At 38.7% G+C, this 22,238-nt stretch overlaps 2 protein-coding genes and 1 long non-coding RNA gene across 3 annotated transcripts; 1 reads left to right on the top strand and 2 right to left on the bottom strand.

The window, feature by feature from the left end:
* Positions 1 to 279: 279 nt before the first annotated feature.
* Positions 280 to 5,527, bottom strand: TM2D3 (TM2 domain containing 3). The gene is made up of 6 exons (XM_071755019.1): positions 5,372 to 5,527; positions 4,269 to 4,367; positions 3,262 to 3,419; positions 2,537 to 2,711; positions 1,885 to 1,960; positions 280 to 624 (listed from the first exon to the last, which is right to left on the bottom strand). The coding sequence occupies exons 1-6, from the start codon at positions 5,457 to 5,459 to the stop codon at positions 459 to 461; spliced, it is 762 nt and encodes a 253-aa protein (XP_071611120.1). The 5' UTR covers positions 5,460 to 5,527; the 3' UTR covers positions 280 to 458.
* A 17-nt stretch (positions 5,528 to 5,544) lies between these two features.
* Positions 5,545 to 19,406, top strand: LOC139801130 (uncharacterized). Its single transcript, XR_011728076.1, has 2 exons — positions 5,545 to 5,672; positions 19,282 to 19,406. It is a non-coding gene; the product is annotated as an uncharacterized lncRNA (long non-coding RNA).
* On the bottom strand, positions 6,182 to 21,496 carry LOC139801128 (threonine--tRNA ligase 1, cytoplasmic-like). Its single transcript, XM_071755018.1, has 19 exons — positions 21,190 to 21,496; positions 20,483 to 20,575; positions 19,513 to 19,703; positions 18,849 to 18,972; positions 17,722 to 17,843; positions 16,832 to 16,949; positions 16,160 to 16,224; positions 15,377 to 15,455; positions 14,048 to 14,194; positions 12,666 to 12,764; positions 12,166 to 12,332; positions 11,482 to 11,644; positions 10,482 to 10,619; positions 9,965 to 10,042; positions 9,770 to 9,870; positions 8,757 to 8,861; positions 7,921 to 7,993; positions 7,085 to 7,199; positions 6,182 to 6,962 (listed from the first exon to the last, which is right to left on the bottom strand). The coding sequence occupies exons 1-19, from the start codon at positions 21,451 to 21,453 to the stop codon at positions 6,814 to 6,816; spliced, it is 2,391 nt and encodes a 796-aa protein (XP_071611119.1). The 5' UTR covers positions 21,454 to 21,496; the 3' UTR covers positions 6,182 to 6,813.
* Positions 21,497 to 22,238: the final 742 nt, after the last annotated feature.

Here is a 22,238-nt window from a genome sequence, read left to right as displayed (position 1 = left end):
AAATTATCTTCCCACAAAAAAAAAAAAAAAAAAAAACAAACAAAAAAAACACAACAAAAACCCAAAATTAAAACCTTACATATTTAAGGAAGTTAGTTTTAAAGTTAAATTCAAGCATACACATATGAAGTAAACAACTCAATATTGAAGTTAGTTTGCATTTCACATGGTGCCTGACAGATCATCCAAGTTCAAGCACAGTGCAGAATTCACTTAGCTGTTGAACCTTTTTTCATGGAAAAATAACGTGTCCATAGAAGAAAAAAAATGAACTTCAACTTACTCATTGATCCATTCTTTTATTTTACCCTAGTTCAAGGCAAACTAAGTACAGATACTGTACATTAAACATATACACAGAGAAAGAACAGCTGTTCTTAATGGCTGAAATCGCTACTTGTTTTATTTAGAGCCCTTTCCAAGCAATTATGCTCCTCTGAAACATGTTGCACCCACATTTAAATATAAAGAGAACCATCTGCAGGTCCCACATAGCCAACACCTATCAGCAGCACATCAATTAGTGTCCATATCCCAAGTCCACCAAAGCTGAAGAGTTTTCCCAGACCTTCCTGCCACTGACCCAAATAGAAGCGATCGGCACCAAATCCACCAAGGGTGATGCTGTAAGATTAAAACCATGATTAATTATTATTAATTTTAGGTGAACTCAGTTGTGGTATCCGTACACACTTCTTTTGGACTTACCTACAAGTTGATCACATTTTGCTCTACATCATTCAATAAACTATAATTTTTTTGTACAAAAAGTGCTGACTGGGTTATTATACCTGGAAGCTTTTGATACTCATTTTTGCAATTTTTTGCTATTGCTTTGCACTATTTCTCAGGTAATTGACACTATCCTGAGACTTGACGGCTTTCCACTTAAGAATTTGAGAGTTTTGTTTTATATTGCTTAAGTGCCTTGACTTTTCTACTATAGCAGAAGTTAAAAACAAACAAAAAACCAACCAAACAAGCAAGCTAAAGGAACAGACCCAAACACCAAATTCAGTCCCATGCAATAGGCAGGCACCAGTGTCTCCAGCTGGTGGCAGAGAGAACAACTCATAAAGGGATGTTTTTTTTAAGCAGTCTTCTTGTATATTTGGCTCCAGAAATAGTGTCTCATTACCTACTTTATCATACCTACTATTTTTGAAATATTAAAATTTAATGAAAAAGGTCTTACCACCAAAAGAACTTAGGTTACTTTCAAATAGCTATTGTGGCACTCTAATGGTTTATTATTGCAAAAAACCCTAAATGGTTTCCTTCAATATTGCTGCACTGCTCTCTTGCCAATAATTGAAAATGTAAAAATCTTCATCTTAAGGCATTCCTAGTTGTTGCAGTCGGGAATGAAACCTTCAGTGTTTACCAACTATACCCAGAGCTCAGTGACATCTACTGAATCCAGAAACAGCTGCACTCATTTCAGATGACAGAAGTAATCTTTACAATTTTTAGCCCTCTTTAAAACACAAAAAACGGGAAAAAATACCTAAATACGCACATTTTTTTGGAGTTTTTGTATCTAACTTGACACTACACAGATAAAAGGCAAGCATGTCCTCTCTATTCGGGTAAGGGATCATTTTGTGAAGCCTAAGGATTATTGGCATTTACTCTGAAGAAAAGTACATTTGACACCCAAACAGGGTAAATGTTTTCTCTGGAGCTCTACTGGAGAGAGCTATTATCATTGGGTATGGAACCTCTGGGCTTCCTATGCTTCCAGTCTAAGATGGACTATATGAAATACTGGTTACTGAAATACACCATTAAAAAAATACCAAACAGAAGAAACTCACAAACTGAAGATTTTATAGATATTAATCTAACAATATTATCTACTTTAGCTTAAGATTTCTTGTGTACCTGAGTGCCAAGGCAGTAGACCACTTATAACCTCCAGTCCAGTTGCAATAAAGCATCTTGGGAAAGACACGGTTACCTAAACATTAAAAAATATTAAAGCCTTAATGTAAGAAGCAAAGACCATTTAATGATTAAGAAAATTACAAGCAAGAAGATACTGTATTTCTCTAGCCAGAGTATAAAAGGGTTAACACTACTTGAAACAAATACTGTAACACAAATACTTGAGTCCTCTGTTCTCTTGTCCCACATCAGAAATCATGCAAGGTCACTGGCCAAATAGGGGAAAATTAAACTAGCTGGGTGAAACCAGCATGAATGTTTTTAATTATCCCACTTAGACATTTGATGTGAATTCTATTAATGATGTCCAAATTACTTTAATTCATTGAGGCTGACAAAAATACAGCAGAACTATTTTGCCTCATGTGAAGGTATACAGTAGTATTGCAAGCCAATATTGAGTCAGATACCCCTACTATGCATAAAAATTAGAATGTAACTATAAAAAAATTCAATACATAAATCAAGATGCAGGTTGTTACTGCAATGGACAATCATTGTACTGACCCATTAGAAAAAAACGTTAAGAAATTCTTTATAAACCAAGATAAGGTTGGTTTATAAATCAGAATGTTTTAGCCCACCTTACCTAGGCAGTGGATATGATCCAGTACTGTACAGGTGGCATTATATCGTTGTCGTGGACAAGAAACTGTCATGCAGCTTGTGGAATTAGTACACACATAGTCAGTTGTTGCCAGCTGCCAGCAAAACTGGCACGTCATGTTAATTGTAAAGTTCTCCTGCTGGTTGTTATTCTGATCCTATAAAAGGAGAGTATTACCATTTCACTAGTAACACAAAAAAACTCATGGTGTGCAGCATGACGTGACATTTCACAGACAGACAATTTGGGCAAAATAATTACCCTCTTTCCTACCTCAAGTACAGTAGAGAAAGCAACATTAGCAAACTGTCAAGAGTTATTAAAGCACAGTTTAACATTACTATTTCCTCCAATTTAAGGCTACTGCCACAAGTGGGACTCAGTCATTCTCTCCTGTAAGAGTAGTCTGTATCTCTGACAGATATTCAGCCTCCCTATTCTCAAAACTGTTCAGTTTTCATTGGTCAACAAACTGATTTAACTCAATTGCACAGCTAAGTAACAAAAAGATCCAGCACAAGAAAGGCAAAAGTGAGGACAGGTCTGCCTCTGTAGCTATGCCCCCAGCTGAATCAGATTAAATGTGTCACAGATCTGCAAACCTGCCTCTAGAAAAACTTGGAATATCAATTTTTCATACTTTATGACTAGATGCCAGAGCTTAATTTAAATGACAAATTTGGGTTTAAAAGTAACAAGTTACTTACAACACAATGAACATATGGCTTGACTTTGCAATCAAAAGTGGCCATCTTCCCATATACACAGGAATAGTTTGTGTTGCATGTCATACAGTCTGGTGGCAATTTACTGCAAAGCCCATTGCTAGGACACTTAGTCACATAAGATGGAATTTCTGTACTTTCTGAAAAGTAAAAGATGTGAATAAAATTAAGAAAATTTATTTTAAAAGTTATATAGTCTAAAGCACATATACACGTTTTCTTTTATATATATATGTGTATATATATATATATATATACACACACACACCTACATGCACTGACATCATGTGATGGGCTTTTCTTATTACACAGTGAAGAGCATGACAAGTTTGTGCTGTGGGAACCCCTGTGCTGGCCAACTGAGCTACACAACACAGCAGAGTCCCCTGCAAGGAGTGCACGAAGTTCTGTACAGGACAGCACCACAACAGAGATTAGCTCGGATTAGTGCTGCCTCAGCCATTATTTCTCAGTAGAAGTAATCAGTTTAGGTACAGAAGCAGATTGACACGTGTAACCTACTTTTCTTTCAGATCTAAATACATTTGCAGCTAGCTCTGATATTTGCTGTTTATATGCATTCAAAGCATCTCAAATTAGTAGCAAGAACAGTGTTTCAGGCAATCTTGATGCACCCCTTAGTAAACTACAAAAACTGTATTTATGTTGGATAGGGAACAATAAGAAGCTCTGGTAGAATGCTGGAGTCTTCCACCATCCTGACAGGGCATAAAACTACATGGCAGTTTAACTGGTTGTCTTCCAGTTTTAAGTTTTCATTTGGGCCAATTTTCTATTTATACAACCCAAACTGGTTGATGAGGTCATTGTAGAGTAGTTCATGGTGTGTTCATAGTAGAATGTCTTTTAGCACTGTGAAAGAACATACAGGTTTCTAAGACATGATTTGACAACTTCAATATTAAACTCAAGAAATTGAGGAAAAAGGCCCACAGAAGAAAAACAATTAAAGCAACACACTATTATACCTGCTGCTTTAAAATAGGGAGGGTTTGTACTTGTTGAAGTTAGACTTTTTGCAAATGCAGACTGTGGCTGTGAATGTTTTGTGGTCATCAATGATCCCACTATAAGAAAATAAAGGTACAAAAAAAGTTAGTTGCATTTCTAGAATAAAATTAGTTTTCATAAACCATTTGATTTCAGCACACTGATACAAAATTACAAGAAGTGTAATGAGAATTAAAAAAAAAAAAAATCATTTTCCTATTCTATAAATAGAACGTTAAATATTTAATGAGCATTATCATTGTTTATTTTAGATAAGAAACTGCTTATTTCAAGTCAGCCTTGTTTTTTGACCCTTGAAAATTATGAAAACTGCTCAGAAAGAAGATTTTTAGACTGTGTTTAGTAGCAAAACTATTTACTCAAGCAATGCAGATACTTTGACAGAACGCTGGGACAGAGGAACTGCCTGACAACCACGGCTCTTTGCGCATGAACTTCACGTTTGTCCCTCCACCAATCCCACCGCTCAAGGGCTGGGGGCTGCAGAGCTGCGGCGGGCAGATCGCTGCAGGAGCCCAGGAGGCCGCGCACATAGGAGGCACCGGGCCTGGGTGCAAGGGCACAGGTTTATCCCACACCTGCCTGCCCGGAGGGTGCCGAGAAGCGCCCGTACCCGACCCTGCGGGTCCCGCACCATGTCACCACACCAGCAGGCGCCGCAGAGCAGCGGGGCCCGGCCCTTTCTCCTGACCCCGAGCACCTCAGGACGAGCCACCATCCCGGCCCCAATCCCCCCGTCTCCCCACTTCGCCCCACTCAGGGACTTGACAGCGCATCCCCAGCAGCCGAGGTCACGGCCATCTCCCAGCTCAGCCGCAGAGAAGCCGGACCCTCCAAGGGCGCGTTCAGCCCCCGCCCCGGGAGCGGTTGCAGACGCAGGGGGCACGGCCCGCACCTGCAAGGGAGACACTGAGGCGCAGCCGGGCATCCCCCGCCGACCAAGGGCTCGGAGCACCAGGCCCGCCCTGGGCCGACAGCCCCCTCCCCTGCCTCCGCTTCTCCCACCCCGCCCCGCCCCGGCCTCGGGGAGCCCCGGCTAAGCGGCGGTGGCCGCGCTCACCCCGCCCGGAGAGGACGTAGAGCTGCGACAGGAAGAGCGCGAGCCCGCAGAGGCTCCGCAGCGCGCCCGGCACCGGCACCGCCGCCATCTTCCCCCGTACCCCCTGAGGGCTCCGGTGCTACTGGGCGGGCGGGGCCCTCCTGCCCCTCAGCGACCGCCCCCGAACCGCGAATGACGACAGCAGAGGAGGGGCACGCGCAGGAGCCTCAAAATTACGTCACACAGAATTTCGGTGTTGAAGAACCGAAAACCGACACTGTCAGGTTTTAATTCTGCAGTCTGAATCCAGCACGGGCATCAGGCAAGATGGATGCAGGCCATAAAACCACACTATTCTTAGAGGTAATAAACAAAAAACACCCTCCCACAAACCATATTAATTTCATTAAATTTAAATAAGTTTAAAATTATATAAAATAAAGTATTTTTGCTTTGTTTCAGCAATATTTAAATCACAACTACAGTTCTAAGGGTTACTGAGCAATATATTGAATGTTGTATCTAAGTCTTGCAACTAAAAAACAGCATGTAGAAGGGAAAAAAAATGTGGTAAAATCTCAAGGAAATCCACAGAAACTTGGAAATAATTTATAAGCATAAGTCAGATAAATATGGCCAACTTAAATTTCAAAACGTGTTTTTCAAATGAAAACTGCAATCCACAGCTTTTTAGCATTCTCAGTGTCCCAAGCAAATGCAGCAATGAATTACACAAAAAAGTTTTTTCCAAGGGGAATTTAGCTGGAATTTGTTTTAGAAGTCAAATCAACAGCAAACACGGGATAAAATAAAACACTTTCCACACACAAATAGGGTAATTCAACTTCATTCTTGACAATCACCTTTACAGCAACCAGTTATCACACCAACTCAGTCTTGGTTTCACTGAGACTACCAACACAGATACCAATGTATTTGTAGCCTGTGAACATAAATAAAAGAAGAATCAAGCTATCCTCCCCCCTCCCAACTCTCCACACCCCCAAAAAAGATAACCTAGAAACAACCAAACCAGAACATGCCTGATGCACTTACCAACTGCCAAGCTCTGTATTCCAGTTCATACCAGTTACACCACTGCTCCATGATGGAGGCAGCTCAGCAGTTGCTGAGACTCCTTTTCCTTGACTTTGTGCAACCCCAATTATTAATCTATTCCTACAGTAAACCCAACATATTTCAACAGAGGTGTGGGTCTTTTTAAATAAGTGCACTGCCACTTGCAAAAAAGTGGAATCCCATGGAAATGTCAAAGGAGGTGACAATTGCATCTTTCCTCTGGTGCTATTCCTGGAGCACCAACATTGTTACATTTGCTTATTTTGTGTATCCATTATCTGAAAATTTTCCCAGATGAGCACTACTGCTCCACAGCAGAAAAGACACTGTTTCACGTGGGCAGGTAATAGATCCTTTACTTGATAGCAAAAACTTTGACTTCATCAAAACAATTCTTCTGCATTTGAAGTATGTGAGGTCTTAAATTTCTTGAGTTTTTCAATAGCAGAAGATACTGAAATCTCTCCATGAACTTTGTTGTCTCTTGTCCGCACATTGACAGCATGACTTGCTTTCTCCTTCTCTCCAACCACTGCAAGATGTATCACAAAACAATATTAAACTGACTACATACATTACACAGTGAGTCTAGACAAACTCTATGCCCAACATTAAAACTTCAGTGTTACTCAAAATGTAAGATACTGCAGTTACCTAAGATAAAGTTGTACTGGGCCAGCTGCGCATTCCTAATTTTCTTGTTTAATGTGCAACTTTGATCTAGATCCACATCTGACATAAATCCTGCTTCAAAAAATTCGTTGCAAACCTAAAAGGCAAAAAAAAAACAACCCCAAAACAACAAACCTCTGAGTATATATTCCACATGAATTTGTACATGCTGTGATCTCTGATCTCTTCCTATAAATAATCCATGCATGTGGGAATTTAGCTTTTGGGAATTACTATAAGGAAGTCAATTTAGGTTTTGTAAGGGCTCAGCAGGATTGTAGGATTGTATCAAATAGCTGCTGATCTCAGACAGCTACACTGCTGAATGTCAAAATTGTTTACTCAGCCTGAGAAAGAAGAAAAGGAGAAGGAACAAAACCACTTACACTTGCATTAAAAGAAAAGGAGGGGAAAGGGTAAAACACAAAAAACCCCTGAAAAACACCAAACCAAAACACCCCCCAAAAAATCCCTAAGCACTGTTAAATGTGACATGGTAGGGAGCACACATACTGGGAAATGGAAGAAACGAGCTCTTCCCCTGTTTGAAGCAGATAATTCGATATTAGAACATGAGTTAGTATATAAAGTTTGTCATCCAGAATATTTTTTCCTTTAATAATTACTGTACATAATAACAGAACCCAACACACTTAGTTACATATCCCTTTCTCAGGCTTATAGTCTAAAACTTTTCTATGGAAAAATTTACACCCTCCAATATGTCCCTCCAGTTATTGAAACATTTGTTCTTTGTTTGAGGACAAGTATTTAATGAGCTATTAAAACTGCTTGCTACTATAATTGCCTGCTCTCACCTGTTGGCCATATTCTTCAGAAGTAGGTCCCACAGGCACAACCATGACCTGCCGTGGAGACAGCCAGAATGGCCTGGCAAGCAGGACAAGGAAAAAAATATTAAATGTGCATTCCACATTTATATTCAGAGATAGGCACATTCCCCAGTAATAACTTCTTTACTTTATAAAAATATTTATGTTAGCTATAGATGTTGTACAATAGGTTATCTTCCTCTTCAAGTTCACATAAAATAGCAAAATATTAAAAAAAAAGTCAAATAACACATGCAGAACTTGGAGCTTCTGTAAACTTCCAAGTTGACTTCACAGTTTTAAACAGAATTGTTTCTTTTGCATAATTTCCACTTTTATTTAAAAACTTATAGTGAAAAGTGGACAGTCAGACAAAGGTGGTTGAGTTTATGAATTAACTCTCTTAATTCTTTCAATCTACTAGTAGAAAAATAGAGCTTATTCAAGACAATACATCTTAATTATTTTATATATTTGGACTAATTCATGTCTGTATAAATAATTGCTTTACAAGTGTCTGTCATCTTCCCAGTACAAAAGCATGATTAAGAAAAAAGGAACAAAAACAATGCAGCACAGATACATTCAATTACAATTCTTATTTCTGCTTTATTGTGCAATTTTGCCTGCAACCTCATGAAATGGAATTTCTAATAATGAACTATTACCAGAAGGTTATCATACATCTCAGACTGTAAAATTAGACATTTCTTGTAATCTTACCTACTGATTTTGAGAAATTTCTGAGAACATTATTTTGCATTATACAATAGACATTAGGGAGGATTTCTACCTTGTTAAACATTTCTTGTGTCACATACCATTTTCCTCCATAATTTTCTGCTAGAATAGCTATCATTCTCTCCACTGATCCCAGAATAGCTCTGTGAATAATCACTGGCCTTTTCTTATCATCACCATCCTTACTGAAAAAGAATAAGTAAAATTTAAAAAAAATTCTCTTCACTTACAGAGAATATTTTGTTTCTTTTTTCATGGAAAGACAATTCATTTATACTTATGCAAAATTATTGTTTCTATTAAAAATGTACTTTCCTTAAGTCCCCTGGGCTTTTAGAGGATCACTGAATAATTGTAGTGACTTAAAATAATCACGCCTGGAACTAGTGGAATAGGCACAAACTTCTAATTTAAAGCTCATTCAACTGACTCAGCTTCATTTATGTGCATTTCAATATTTTCTGTTGTTCTTCACCCTTTCTATATGTCTTGCTTTTATTTTGTTGCACACAATCAGACCTGCTCTTACAGTTGATTTCTTTCCTTAATTTAAAATCCTGTGATTAAAAAAGCCAGCTGTTATTTGTAACATAATCATCACCTACCAAAGAACTATGACATCTACTGCTGTACATGCAGCAGAACCAAAACATAAAGATACTTTTCTACATTCCTCAACTCTTTCTAATATATAAAAAAATACACAGCAAGCAAAACAACCCAAAAAATGTGTTACACTGAAAGGGCTGAAACTGAAAACCGACAAAGAACTGAGGTTAACTTAGCATTATTTATGATCAGTTGTCTTCAGAACTGGCAGACAAGACAGATCATGAAATTTTCCTGCTATCAATAGCACTTAGAGCTAAAGTGAGCTATCATTACATTGAGGAAATATCTTCAAGTTTGTAACTCAGAACTTTATTCATCAGGGATATTTGCACTCCTAACCAGGCCACCAATATAAAGGTAATAATTTATTAAGTGAGCAAGGAAGCACTAATACAGCTCAGTTTAACGGGAATTACAAAGAATAAACTTTTTTTAAAATTATTTCATTTACAAGAGGAAGATAAATAGCTTAACCACTCACCCAACGTAAGTAAGATTAAATCGAATGGGAAGTTGGAAGTCAAGTTGGATAGTAGCACACTGATGGTACCTGCCAATGGCATCTTTGATCTTAATATCAATCTGTGAAGCAGAATAAGTTAAGAAATATAGTTTGTCTGCATTGTGTCTATTCTTTTCCATCCCCAAACTGTTATTAAAATGCTGATTCACTAACCTTAGGACCATAAAATGCTCCATCTCCTGGATTCAAATTCCATTGCTCTCCAAAGTTATTCAAACTGTTTTGAAGTTGCTAATCATAAAAATGAGAAAATAATTTAAAAGCTATAGCAGGGCCTTTCATTAGTGTAAGTCAAAGCATCTGCCTTTGAAATATAAAGGGAGTCGACAAGCAGCGTGACTCCTGTTTTTCAAGTATTTAGTAATTTATGATAAATATTCTTGAAATAAGAGTAGTTCCTTGTATAAATGTTGTGATTAATCTGAAAAAAGATTAATAAAAATCAAATCAGTTCAAGATAAGGTGCTAAGTCATTGTCAGAAAATTCTTATTTTATACAAAACCCTCACATTCAATATCATGTATTTTAACAAGCATTTTTACAAAGGACAGTGTTTAGCATCTCATTTAAGCAATTTCACTAATCTCACTATTCAGCACAACATAACTTAGTTAAAAATCCACCTTTGCAAATAAAAATACTTGCTTTGTTTGCTATCAAATTAATTACCTTTTCTGCATGATCCCAGATCTCTAACTCTCCTAGATAGTTTTCTGGTCTTGTAGAAAGATTTAGTTGAAAGGTAAAACCAAAGACAGCATACACTGACTTCAAGAAATCAAGACAGCCCTTAATTTCTTCTTCAATCTTAAATGTAAACAAAATATATTATTACAATTTACTTACATAAAAATGTAATTAGGTTTACTGCATTCATCATAACCAGGATGTGAGAGCCCATTAATAAATTTAAAAGCTAAAAGTCAAATGACAGATTATACCCTACAAACCTGGGTGAAGAGGTGTTAGGGCTTCAAAGCATGACAAGAAAAGTAATGTTCTTGTTTAGCCTAGACTCCTGGTGCCCTATTACATGAGTAAGACTTGACAAAAATACATACATGTATTCACATAGCTCCACTAAAATCCATGGCATTACTGACAAAATGAGGTATTTATTCAGAAATAATATGGAAAACAAAAATGTGACAAACAGCTTTTTTTCTTTGCAGAGGTAGAGGGGCATTGCAAAAGATTCAACTTTTAGGGATTTAGTTGCAAACTCTATCAATTCTACAGGGAAAAATCCTACAGAGAAAACCTTATTATTTAATTAACAATTAATAATGTCCCTAAAATACAAAAAAATTATTATTGTGATATAAAGTTTTTCTTATTTCAAAGAGAAAAGTAAACCATAAATTACAGTACTACTACTTGAAAAACTTGTAACAGAGAAGCTGAGTTCAACAGGCTGTTGACTTAAGCCTTACAAAAGGTTCAGAAATACCTAATACCATATGACTGAGAAGGAAGCACCTACAGTTTACAAAAGAGCCCACCAAAAGCAGCATTATGCTGCAAAGCAAACAACAGAACTAGGGTTTGAAATACCTTGGGGATTTTTCTTGTTCAATGTTGTTCTGCACTGAGAAGAGGAAAGAGGGGCTATTTGGGGGGAGTATACTGGACAGGGGAGTTTGCCAGTGGCTTTTTTTTTTTCTATTACCTGTTCTATTGTGCAAAAGATGTGAGCATCATCTTGTTGGAAGCGCCTTACACGGGTCAAACCACTTAAAGTCCCAGAGAGTTCGTTTCTGTGAAGAACTCCAAAATCTGCAAGTCTAAGAGGCATTTCCCTCCAGGATCGTGGACGATGGGCAAACATCAAGCTAGAGGGGACATAAAGGAACCTTGCCTTTATCCTTCTTATAGAAGCATTAAGACAACATAGAAACTAAAACAAAGCTAATACAATCATTACTCATGGTTTTAAGAATTCACTTATTCAGGCTGCCTGCATCCTAAAAGACAGGCAAACAGAAAAAGTACAGCACTGAGAATGTACTGCTAAAGACTACCCAGAGAAAAAATAATGTGACAATCAAGACTTCAAGAATCTGTACCTTCTTTTGCTACACTACATCTGATGCCCATCTGTATGCAATGTAATTTTTATCTAATATGGTACAGACTAGTAGTAGCAAGCACAAACCTAGCTCACTTAGTGCAGACTTACTCAAAGACCCTCCCGCCAAACTGTATTTGGTCTGCTTTGGGACACTGTTAAAAGGAGCTCTCTGCACACACAAGCTGCTTAGGAGTCTACTGTAAACATGCATATTGTGTATTAATATGCCAGGTATTTCTCCTCAGCCCCCAGAGGATCAGTTTCTTATTTGAGACTACATACCAGTGTCCTGGACAATTCATTGGTTTGAGAGCAAAAATTTCCTTCTCAACCTCAAAAGAGAACATATTTTCACTGTAGTGCTGCCAGTGGCCTGAAGCTTCCCAGAGCTTACTGTTGAAGACGTTTGGAGATACAACTTCCGTAAAATCCCGCCTACGGTATTCCTCCTAATAAAAAACATCAGTATTTTTAAAAAGTTGATACAGATTTTGACAAGCAAAAGCCTCATTCTTTTTAACAATGCTCTTAGGATAGTGATTTTCTGGGAAACAAAAGGAGTATTGCACATGTAGGTTGTTCACAGCTAGAAAGAGCACATGCTTTACTCTGTTCTGTTTTGAAAATGGTTAGTGCTGTATAATCACAGTGAAAATCTGGTATATATTTACATACACAGATGTCTTCTCTTTCTGGGGATAGCTCAGTGCTATGAACGGCCTATCCCTCAGGATCAACAACTGACACTGGGCTTGTTAGAAGTTACATTAGTATATACTCACTCGTATGAAATCCACAAGTGTGTTATAAATAAAGGCACCTCTGGGGAGGAAAAAGCAGCTTCCAGGACTCAGATCATGAAAGAAGAAGAGCTCTTGCTCCTAAGTAAATTAAAACCAGTAAATTAGCACCACTTCAGAACCACAGACCATGATTACTTCACGTATGTTGAGACTCTATCCACAAAAATAAAATACTGCTGTAACAAGATGATTTCCAACAGTCTGTAAACTCTCAGCAACAGTAGTTCTCTGCAGTTCTTACTCATTAAAGTTTGTAGTAATACTTGAATTCCATTTGACTGGAATTACCTTTAGTAACCAAAGCAATTAAGCTACTCATCATATCTGAGGGCTGATGGCTGAAGGTTGTGAGCCAGTTGCTCTTTAACAGTATTCTGTCTCAAAAACAGCTCAGAAGTGTGGCTTTGACACATCTTTGGAGAACTTCAGCCTCCTCAGTGTCATTGATATCAAACACACAGAAACCAGATCAATTGCTTAATTGGTACTAGATTTTGTTTTGAAGATATAATCAAACAAATACTAAACAAATACTTAAGTCTTAATGAGTTAAAAGAAATAACCATGAACACTTCTGTAAAGGTAATTTTTCTACTTCTTCTCTGTAAATTCCCCAGTGGCTCCTCCTTTTCCAAGTTACTCTCAGTTGTTCATTTTTGTTAATGAAGGCCCTTCAGAGTCTCTTTTTTACACCTGCCAATAGGTGGTGAAGGGTTAATCCCTGCACCCTCTTGGTTAGAAATGTTGACTTTCACTTACACTTGAGTTTCTCTAACAAATGCCTCCCATCTTTCACCTGTACTGCCCATTATGCCATTAAACAATATACTTATAGCAAAGGTGACAGCAATTAGGAGACTGTATGGCAGCATGATCAGTATTAGGTCACAGTCTTCATATATGTGTCAAAATATCTTCTTTCATCTTACACTCAAATTAAGATTCAATATGTTTATTTAAATCTAGTAGAGGAATGAACAATACTCACAATACCATCTGAAGTACACATACAATTAACCATTACTGTATTTATACCTATAATAATTATGAATGAGCAAATCGTATTATTTATATATATTTTCAATAACTTCTGTCTTCTATGACAGTGTTTTGGGTAGGAAAACACCTTAGATTAAAAGGCTTAAGATATACTCCCTAAACCAAGGGACTATACCATTATTTCTTCACAACAGCGCAGGTGACAAGTTGAGATTGCAGAATGAAAGTTTTAAAACACAACTGACTGCAAGAAAGTCATAGCATCTGCTCCCATTCAAATTGTCAAAGAATTAAAAAAGTAAAGAAGATAATGAATTCTATTACAGAAGCATAAAAGAGAGGTAGACCATGAAATAGTGTACCTTCCCAATTTTCCTATGGTCCCGATTTCTGGCTTCTTCCTGGAATTTTTCCCATTCCTTCATCATTTTGTTATCAGGAAAGGATATTCCATATATTCTTTGCAGAGTTTCCATGTCAGATTTTCCTTCCCAATACGTAGAGGAATTCTGATGCACAAAATCCATACTTTAAAACAGTATTATATAATCTCAGGGGAAAGAGGAATAAACACTAATGCAATCAAATGTTACAATTTTTGTCCTTGGAAAAAGAATATACAGTCACCCAGATTTTCTTCACAATGCCAAGATACTTGCACTGCCATTTAGCTGGCATACTTATAGATGACAAATGCAACTGACTGGGCAAGCCATCCTTTTACTCAACTTGGGCATCATGTTTTAACTCACACAATGTTAACTCATGTTTTATCTCATTTTATCTCCTAAGAAAGAAGCAATTAAAAAGGAAAATATGAAAGATTAACCCAAACTAACTCACATTTAGTTAAATCCTAGCTGTTTTAACAATCTAACAATCCTTGGCACTCAAGAGTTGTGTAAACTTCAGTTAGGAAGCCAACAAAAACAACTGTGATGAATAATGAGGTCAGTCTATTAATATTACCAAAATTAGCACCTGCATGTAACAAACTACAGCATAACCCAAAGCATCTGCAAACCCATTCTCTGGCTTTCCTATGAGTGCTACCCTTTTTGAAGAGCAGCACTTGCAGATATGCCAGGGTAAACTTCACCTCCTGTACCTGAAAGATACCATCTTACAAGGTCAAAATACTGTTTCTGACCCAATGATTATCTCTGATGTTCACTCAGAGCAGAACAGAGTGCACACACACACATACACAATGCACAGATGTTGACAGCTAGTACAGATGCAAACTAAGGCATCTGTGCTGCAAAGCACAGTGCTGGCTGGAAATCCTAGCACAGTACTACCACATCAGCTTAGTCACCACATTTCTAGACTCTGCACAGTGTAACTGGTCCCACAGGTACTCTACTCACTACTAGCTTGAGTGTTTTTGCAGCACTGTTCATTACAGTCTAAGCATGCATGTTGCTGCACTAATACTCTGGTAACAAAAAACAGTGTTATGTTTCACTGATGTATTATTGTGATGGTCAAGAATCAGTAAACCTTGGAAGAAGATGAATGATGGAAGCCTATAGTTCTACTGGTAACATGGAAGTGGAGAAAGAAATGAAGGACCATTTTCAGAGTAAATAAGAAAACTATATAAATTAAGACAGCCACTTCAGGAGAAATAAACACAAACCAACAGAACAATATAGTTCAGTTTTAATGCACAGTTAACTTATATTTACCTTAAATATTTTAATAGCCTTAATTTTTCCAGTGTGTCTCACATGTGGACCCCTGCAGAGATCAATCAGTGGACCACACCTAGACACCAACAGAACAAAGACACCAACAGAACAAAAGACTCCAAGATTTTTAAATACAATCACTAATGACACAAGGTAATGTTTTACATGTTCATATGCACTGATAAGTCTACATAAGCAACACAGCTAATGCAGTGCATCTTTCATATTATTGTGCCTTCTACCTGAAGCAGAATAGTCAGTCAGTAAATATACTCAGTATACCTGATCCATTGTCAAGAGAATCATAACTCTGCAATTCATATAGAATCCCATGTAAACTTTGTTCAAGTTGGACAGGAAACTTCAAACTATGCACACCAAAAAGGAAAAAAAAAGCTTATTGCCATTTTTAAAGGAACTAGTTTTACCCACAGCACTTAAACAGGTTCTTCACACCACACTGAGCTAAGTTAGCTTTAGCTGTTATCCAGCAATTCACTGTTATGGGTGATAATTTGGTTTTATCTCTTTATTGAGACCAGAAGGAATGAGTGAAAAGTGGATTTGCCATTTGTCTACAAATTGAGGTCTAACTTGTCCCAGCAGAGAAAGAAATGATTTCTACCTAAGTAGCAATATTAATTGCAGACCAAGTCCCAAACACACAAATATTCAGAAGTTCAATTAAAAAAAAAAAAGGAATTAATTTATTCTCCTCTCAATTTAAACAAAACATACCTAAATACAGAGATATTCTGTAATACCGTTAATTTTCTTTACCTGTATATTGTGGTAGTTGGTGTGTTCACCTTCTCATTAAGGATACGACACTTAAACTTGTTATACTGTGTGAGGAAACATGGAAAGTCAGAAACATCAATGAAATTACTAATAAATTCTATTTTTAAATTATGTACTAATAGTGCAAATATATCAGTAAAAGACAAACAAAGTAAATTGCATGATCACATTCTATGTTTATGAAAAAGTTCAACACTCTTTCAGACAAGAAAAAAAAGAAAAGAAAAAAAAACCAAAACACAAGAAAACCATCCTTATTTCCCTGAGTTTGTGTTAAACATAGTCATTACCACCTGAACACCTCAAAGCACTTTTTAAAGGCAACTGAAACATAGTACAGTGAGACTGGTAATATTTGATACATGAAAGAGAGGACTAGAGGCTGCAGCCTTTTTTGTCTTGTCTTTGCCAGTGAATGAGTACCAATTTCTCTACCTTGCTAAGCCCGAGGTGGCTTTGCACAACAAGAAATTATTTTTATTATAGTCTGAAAACATTCTGAATATTGAGAGAGATAAGGAGAGGGGGAGAAAAGCTGCTATTATTTTGATTTGTTTTACTGGACAGGTACTATTCTCATGAGTCAGATACGTGCAGTATTTTATAAAAAGTTACATTTTAAAAGACCATTGTGCTACTCCAAAGATTTACCTTAAACATATCCAACAGAATCTCCTTTCTGACTTCCAGTCTTTCAAAAGCCTGCTTCTCTTTTATGATGTTTTTACAGTGGTTTTCTAGTAGTGGGAATTCAGTACTAGATACACCTCTAAACGAATAGATACAAGCAAAAGAAATAAGAATTCTTTTGATATTCCCATTTTCAAGTCAACACTTTCTAGTGGTCTAATCAGAAAACCATGGAATGCATTGTGATTTATCACAGTGTTTTCTTACCGTTACTTAAAACTGGGTGTACTTTGAGACACCAATCTCAGAAACAGAAATGGTGACACCCTGAATAAACCCACTGCAATCACCCCTAGAACAGTCTGACATGCTTAAATGTCTCGAAGATCTGCAGCTCTACGTATACATGAGAAAAAAGGTAAAACCTTGGCTGCAAGAGCTAGCTTATCAGCTGATGCAGATTCAGTATTCTCACTGACTCCTAAAGATAAGTAAAAAAAAAAATTGTAAAGCTGTGCACAGGGATTAGAGAAATAGTAAACAACTACATAAGTTACATGCATACGTGCCATTTCTACAAGTGACTGTGGCACTTTGAACCTAAAGTCCCTTGATTCGTCAAGGAAACCATCTCTATATCCCAGAACTTCAGCAAGTTTTATCCATTCTATGATTTTTCACAGAACATTCAACTATTCCAAGTCTGAATGAGCAGGTGTCTGAAAACTGCTCTTGAATTTAAATATACACATGCACTCACCATATATGCATACATAGACCTATACTGAGAAAAAAAAACCTGTTAGTTTGGAACCAGACATGATTTTACCCTTAACATGCAGAAACATGACTGAGCAAAAATAATACTAATACTGAGCTTCAAGACAAGTTCTTAAGCAATGAACTTTTACCTGTCTTCAAGGTACATGTCATAATAAAATCCATTCTCAATCGGTGGTCCATAGCATAAGCAGCCCCCAAAATAACCTTCCATGGCCTCTCCAAGAATATGAGCACTTGAATGCCAATAAACCTGCAAGTAAAAGCCAGGGGAGAAGCCATGGGGTTACTGGCAATGCACAGCGAAAAAGAAAAAACAAAACAAAGGTATACCTGAAGGTGGGAAACAATGGAATCTGTGCTGTTTAAATTGTGTGAGAAGTAGAACAAATTCCTGTTCTCATTTTGAAATATACTAAATGAATAATACAGTGGCAAATGTTGCAATAAATCCCTATCTTGTTTCAGTCTGAAAGATGACTACACCTCTGCACAATTCCGTCACCTTAGTATTTATTCTCCCTTGTTCATTTATAGTTAGTTTTCGGGCAGTTAAAAGTCTATACAATACTAGCTGCATCTAAAGCAACACAGCCAATTAAGTTAGTGTTGCCCACATACAGTACATTTATCAATAGGGCTCCAAACCACATTATATGGTCAGAGGGGAGTCAACAACCCAGTGTATCAATACAAGTCTTATGTTCTACAAGTCCCTATTAAATCAGACCACTTCATAGCAACTGCTCCAAGATAAAGCCTTTACAGCCTTCCAAAATGCCTCAAACCAGCTTAATCACATGAATAATTCTTTGATAAAACAAAGTCTAACCCTAGCACATAAAGATAAACATGGCTTTAAGTATGAATGATGCAAATTTGATATTGGACTTTTTTTAGAAAACTGTAAGACTGCTTCACTGTTGCTTTCAGTGTCTGTTCTTCAAATGCACAGTCAAACCACAGAAAACATATCTTAGAGGATAACAAACTATTTCAAATTAGCATAGAAGCTGAGATATTCTGTATGATCATGTTCAAGAAATAACCTGTTTATGCAGAAAGATGGAAAGAACACCAAGATTTTATTCATCTATAAATTATGGATGCTTAGTATCTAATCCTGGTCAAATCATGTCAAAAAGTTTTGCTTTTTTTTGTTTGTTTGTTTATTCAAGATTTTAAATGCACAATGGTGCAATCAATTTCATGCCATCAGTTCCCTTAATCAAGCAGAAACCACTAGGTGTTCACTCACAGCTTTTGCTTCTTCATTATCAAACATGAGCAGTTCCAGAGAGCAATCTCCCTCCAGTGGACGGTCCAGGTCCCACAGTTCACCATTCACTTTGGCTATGACTGCATTTGAAGCCAACACTTGACTGAAAAACAGATGACAAGAGACCAGAATATTTAGTTCAGAGTTGCAAAAGTGTTTAGGTGTAAGAGCCCACCCACACTTCATAGCACCTAAAGACATTTAATTTTTGTTTCTTTGGTCTTCTTAAAACTCTCCTACTTTTAAGGTATAGACCCTTAAAATCTTCAAGCTTCATTCAATGACTTATCAGTGCTGGTGATCTGGAGGGAAGAATGCTTCTAATAACACTTTCTGCTCCTATCTGGTAACTCACAAAATTTGGATGTCTGTTAATCCTACCCATCTCACTGTTTGTTTTGTTTTTTAATAGGTAGCAAGTATTATGATCCCAGCACAGAACCACCAGCATCACTCAGACCAGGACCTTCACTCAGCTGTTTTTTCCACATTAAGCTGAAGTTTCAATACCTTCCAAATAAACCACCTTCAGAGTCACCACGTGCTGCCCATGACATAGGTATTTTCAGCAAGATGGTAAGAGAGAAACGATAGCAACAGATTTATCACTGAGAAAGTACAACTTCTTGAATTTGCAGGTTACCTAATTCCCACAGCTAATTGATATGGTGTGGTTTTCCAAGATTCCCCTTCAGCCACCTTCCCATCTGTCAGAGTAATCTTGATTGGCTTGCTCTCATTGGCTGCTCTGTAAGCTAGCAAAGCATCATGCTCTTTTTTCAGTGCTTCATAAAGCTTCAGTCTGTCTTTAATGAAGCTTGGCTCAGACTGGAGCTGTAAAAATAAATCACACACATATATTTCGTGAAAGAAATAGAATAAAAGTGGTCACAGTGTTCATCAACACCTAGAGTTTCCAACTGAGACCAGATTTAACTGTATGAGAATTTATACCAATATGCAGTAAAGCATTTGTAAATAATTATATGCAGGATCGTCCCACCCAACTTGCTGATTGTTTTATAGTGGCTTTCCAATTTTACAATGCACATACATTAACCTGGGCCTAAAAGGCTTTGTGGGTAGGACCTCAGAAAGCAGCCTGTATTCTTGCCCCAGAATTTTATTTGGCTGACACCCTAGAGAAATTTGGATCACTCCAGTAAGTCCTCATTTTGCCATTCCATTCAAAGTATCAGATTCAAATAAGATAGTTCACAGGAAGTTTCCTTTAGGTTAGCATAAAGTGAATTATTGAGATCTACTGAACTACAGCCCGTTCTGCCAACATCCCCATCATCATGCATTCTGTTAAGCAATTCATGAACCACCACACTTCAGGAACCACAGCATACTGCCCCTTATTTCCCCAAGAGCCAAAACGCTTTTATTATGTAAAGAGTAGGTATCTAGGCACATTTAAGTAACCCTAGCAATTCCATGCAAAATAAAACTCTAAGAAAAAGATTTTTTTCCTATATGCATACTGTAGCAGGTCTTCTCAAAATCTCAAATTTCAAAATCGAGTAAAGACTCTCAGATTTCAGCACTTTTTCAGATCACGGCCAGACACTATTCCTTCTATTATTACGTAGTATAAAATAACAACGTACATTGTTCCGGTGTTGGTTCCCAGCTTCATTTTCTTTTTTCTTTTCCTCTTTGTTTGGATTCACTGCAACAGCTGGACTTGCACTGGAGACTTTCTGAAAACAGTGATGGAGTACACCCCTAAGCTTTTAAGACTTTCCCCACCAATCATTGAAACAAAATAAACCAGATTAGTACAACACTGGGCTAAAAAGGCAATTAACATTAAGATGCCTCCTTAGTACAAAGGAAAGACTTCTCACGACACATCCAAACTGCATCCTCCTGATGTTTAGCAGACAGCAAAACAGCTCACCAAGCAAAATCTTATAAACACAATTTACCCAATTTAGCTTAGGCAGCCATCACCAACGAAGTCTCCCCAGGGACACCGTGGGATTCTAAAGCGTGATTACTGCCCAGTGGACACTGTAAAAACTTTCGGTGGTCTTGATAGACTCATTCCACCATTGCGGAAAGGCAGGGACTGCCGGGAAAGGCACGGGCCAGTGCCCCGGGCGCATGGGAAGTGCGGACAGGGACCGAGCCAGGCTTACCGGCCCCCGATGGCCGGGTCCCGGAATTCACCTCCTCTCGAGTCCCTCCCGCTCCTTCCCCCCCACAGACCCGGCCCATCCCGGAGCGATGCGGTCGCTCCCCCCCGCCAGGCCCGGCGCTGCCCGCCGCCCTACCCCGCCCGGCCCCGCGGCGCTCCCCGCCCGGGCGCTACCTCTCCGCCGCCGCGCGCTGGGGGTTTCGCCGCCGCGGGGCCCGCCCTGCCCAGTTCGGCCGCCAGACTGCGGCGCAGGTGCAGGAGGCGGTATTGCAGCTTCTCATTCTCGGCCCTCAGACGCTGCAGCTCGGGGCTGCAGGTCCCGGGGCAGCACGCCGCCTTCTGCTCCCTCAGCCGGCCGACCTCCGCCGTCAGCCAGCGCAGCTCCTGCTCCTGCTGCTGCAGGCGCCGCGCCGCCACCTCAGCGGCCACCGCCGCCATCTTGCCCTGGCGGTACCGGTTCGCCGCCGCCTTCTGCGGCGGGACGCGCGGTGCAGCCCCGCCCCGCTCTGCCTCCTCGACTCCACCCCGCAGCGCCGGCAATACCACCAGGTCGAGACCGCCGCTCTCCGGCCAGGGACGGCGGGATTAAGGTCCTTGGAAAAGAGTTCCTGTTGTCATTATTCCTCTTTCTAACTAGTCAGACAGTTTCGTGCAGCCCGCACTGCTCTGGGGTAAATCACACACCCGCCCATCTTCCTCCGAAGCAGACGGGCAATTGGGAAGCGCCAATATCCACAACTCCTCAGTCCCAGTTTACCTCCCGGTGTTCTCTGAAAAGCTTTTCTCTATAGCCCTCAAAAGTAACAAACTAAATAAACTGTATATTCGCGTCACTAATTCTTAAAATCCTGATCATGCCATTTTGTGGAGCTCGAGACAAAACAGTTTGTAATGGGCAGGGAAAAAACACATCAAATTTGTTTTCTGCTCCCAAGTATCCAATTTAGCACCTGTCAAGCTCCTGGGACAATCTCACGGCTACGGTCCATAAACCATAACATCCCAAACTGGAGCTATTGTTATGCCTTAAAGTAACACATAATTCCACTCGTCCTTACTCCAGATAGAGTGTCACATGCGAGGCTTGTTATAGCTACCACCAACCACAAGGTTACAGACAATGCTTCCAAACAATTCTGTACATCCTGGCTAGTTGTTTGGATGGTGGTACAATAAGACTCTTAAATTGTTATCTGGTCAGTGGTCATCTCTTATGTTGACAG

Source organism: Heliangelus exortis, chromosome 11, assembly GCF_036169615.1.
Source record: "Heliangelus exortis chromosome 11, bHelExo1.hap1, whole genome shotgun sequence".
Lineage (NCBI taxonomy): Eukaryota > Metazoa > Chordata > Aves > Apodiformes > Trochilidae > Heliangelus > Heliangelus exortis.
This window is presented reverse-complemented; position numbering and strand designations above follow the sequence as displayed.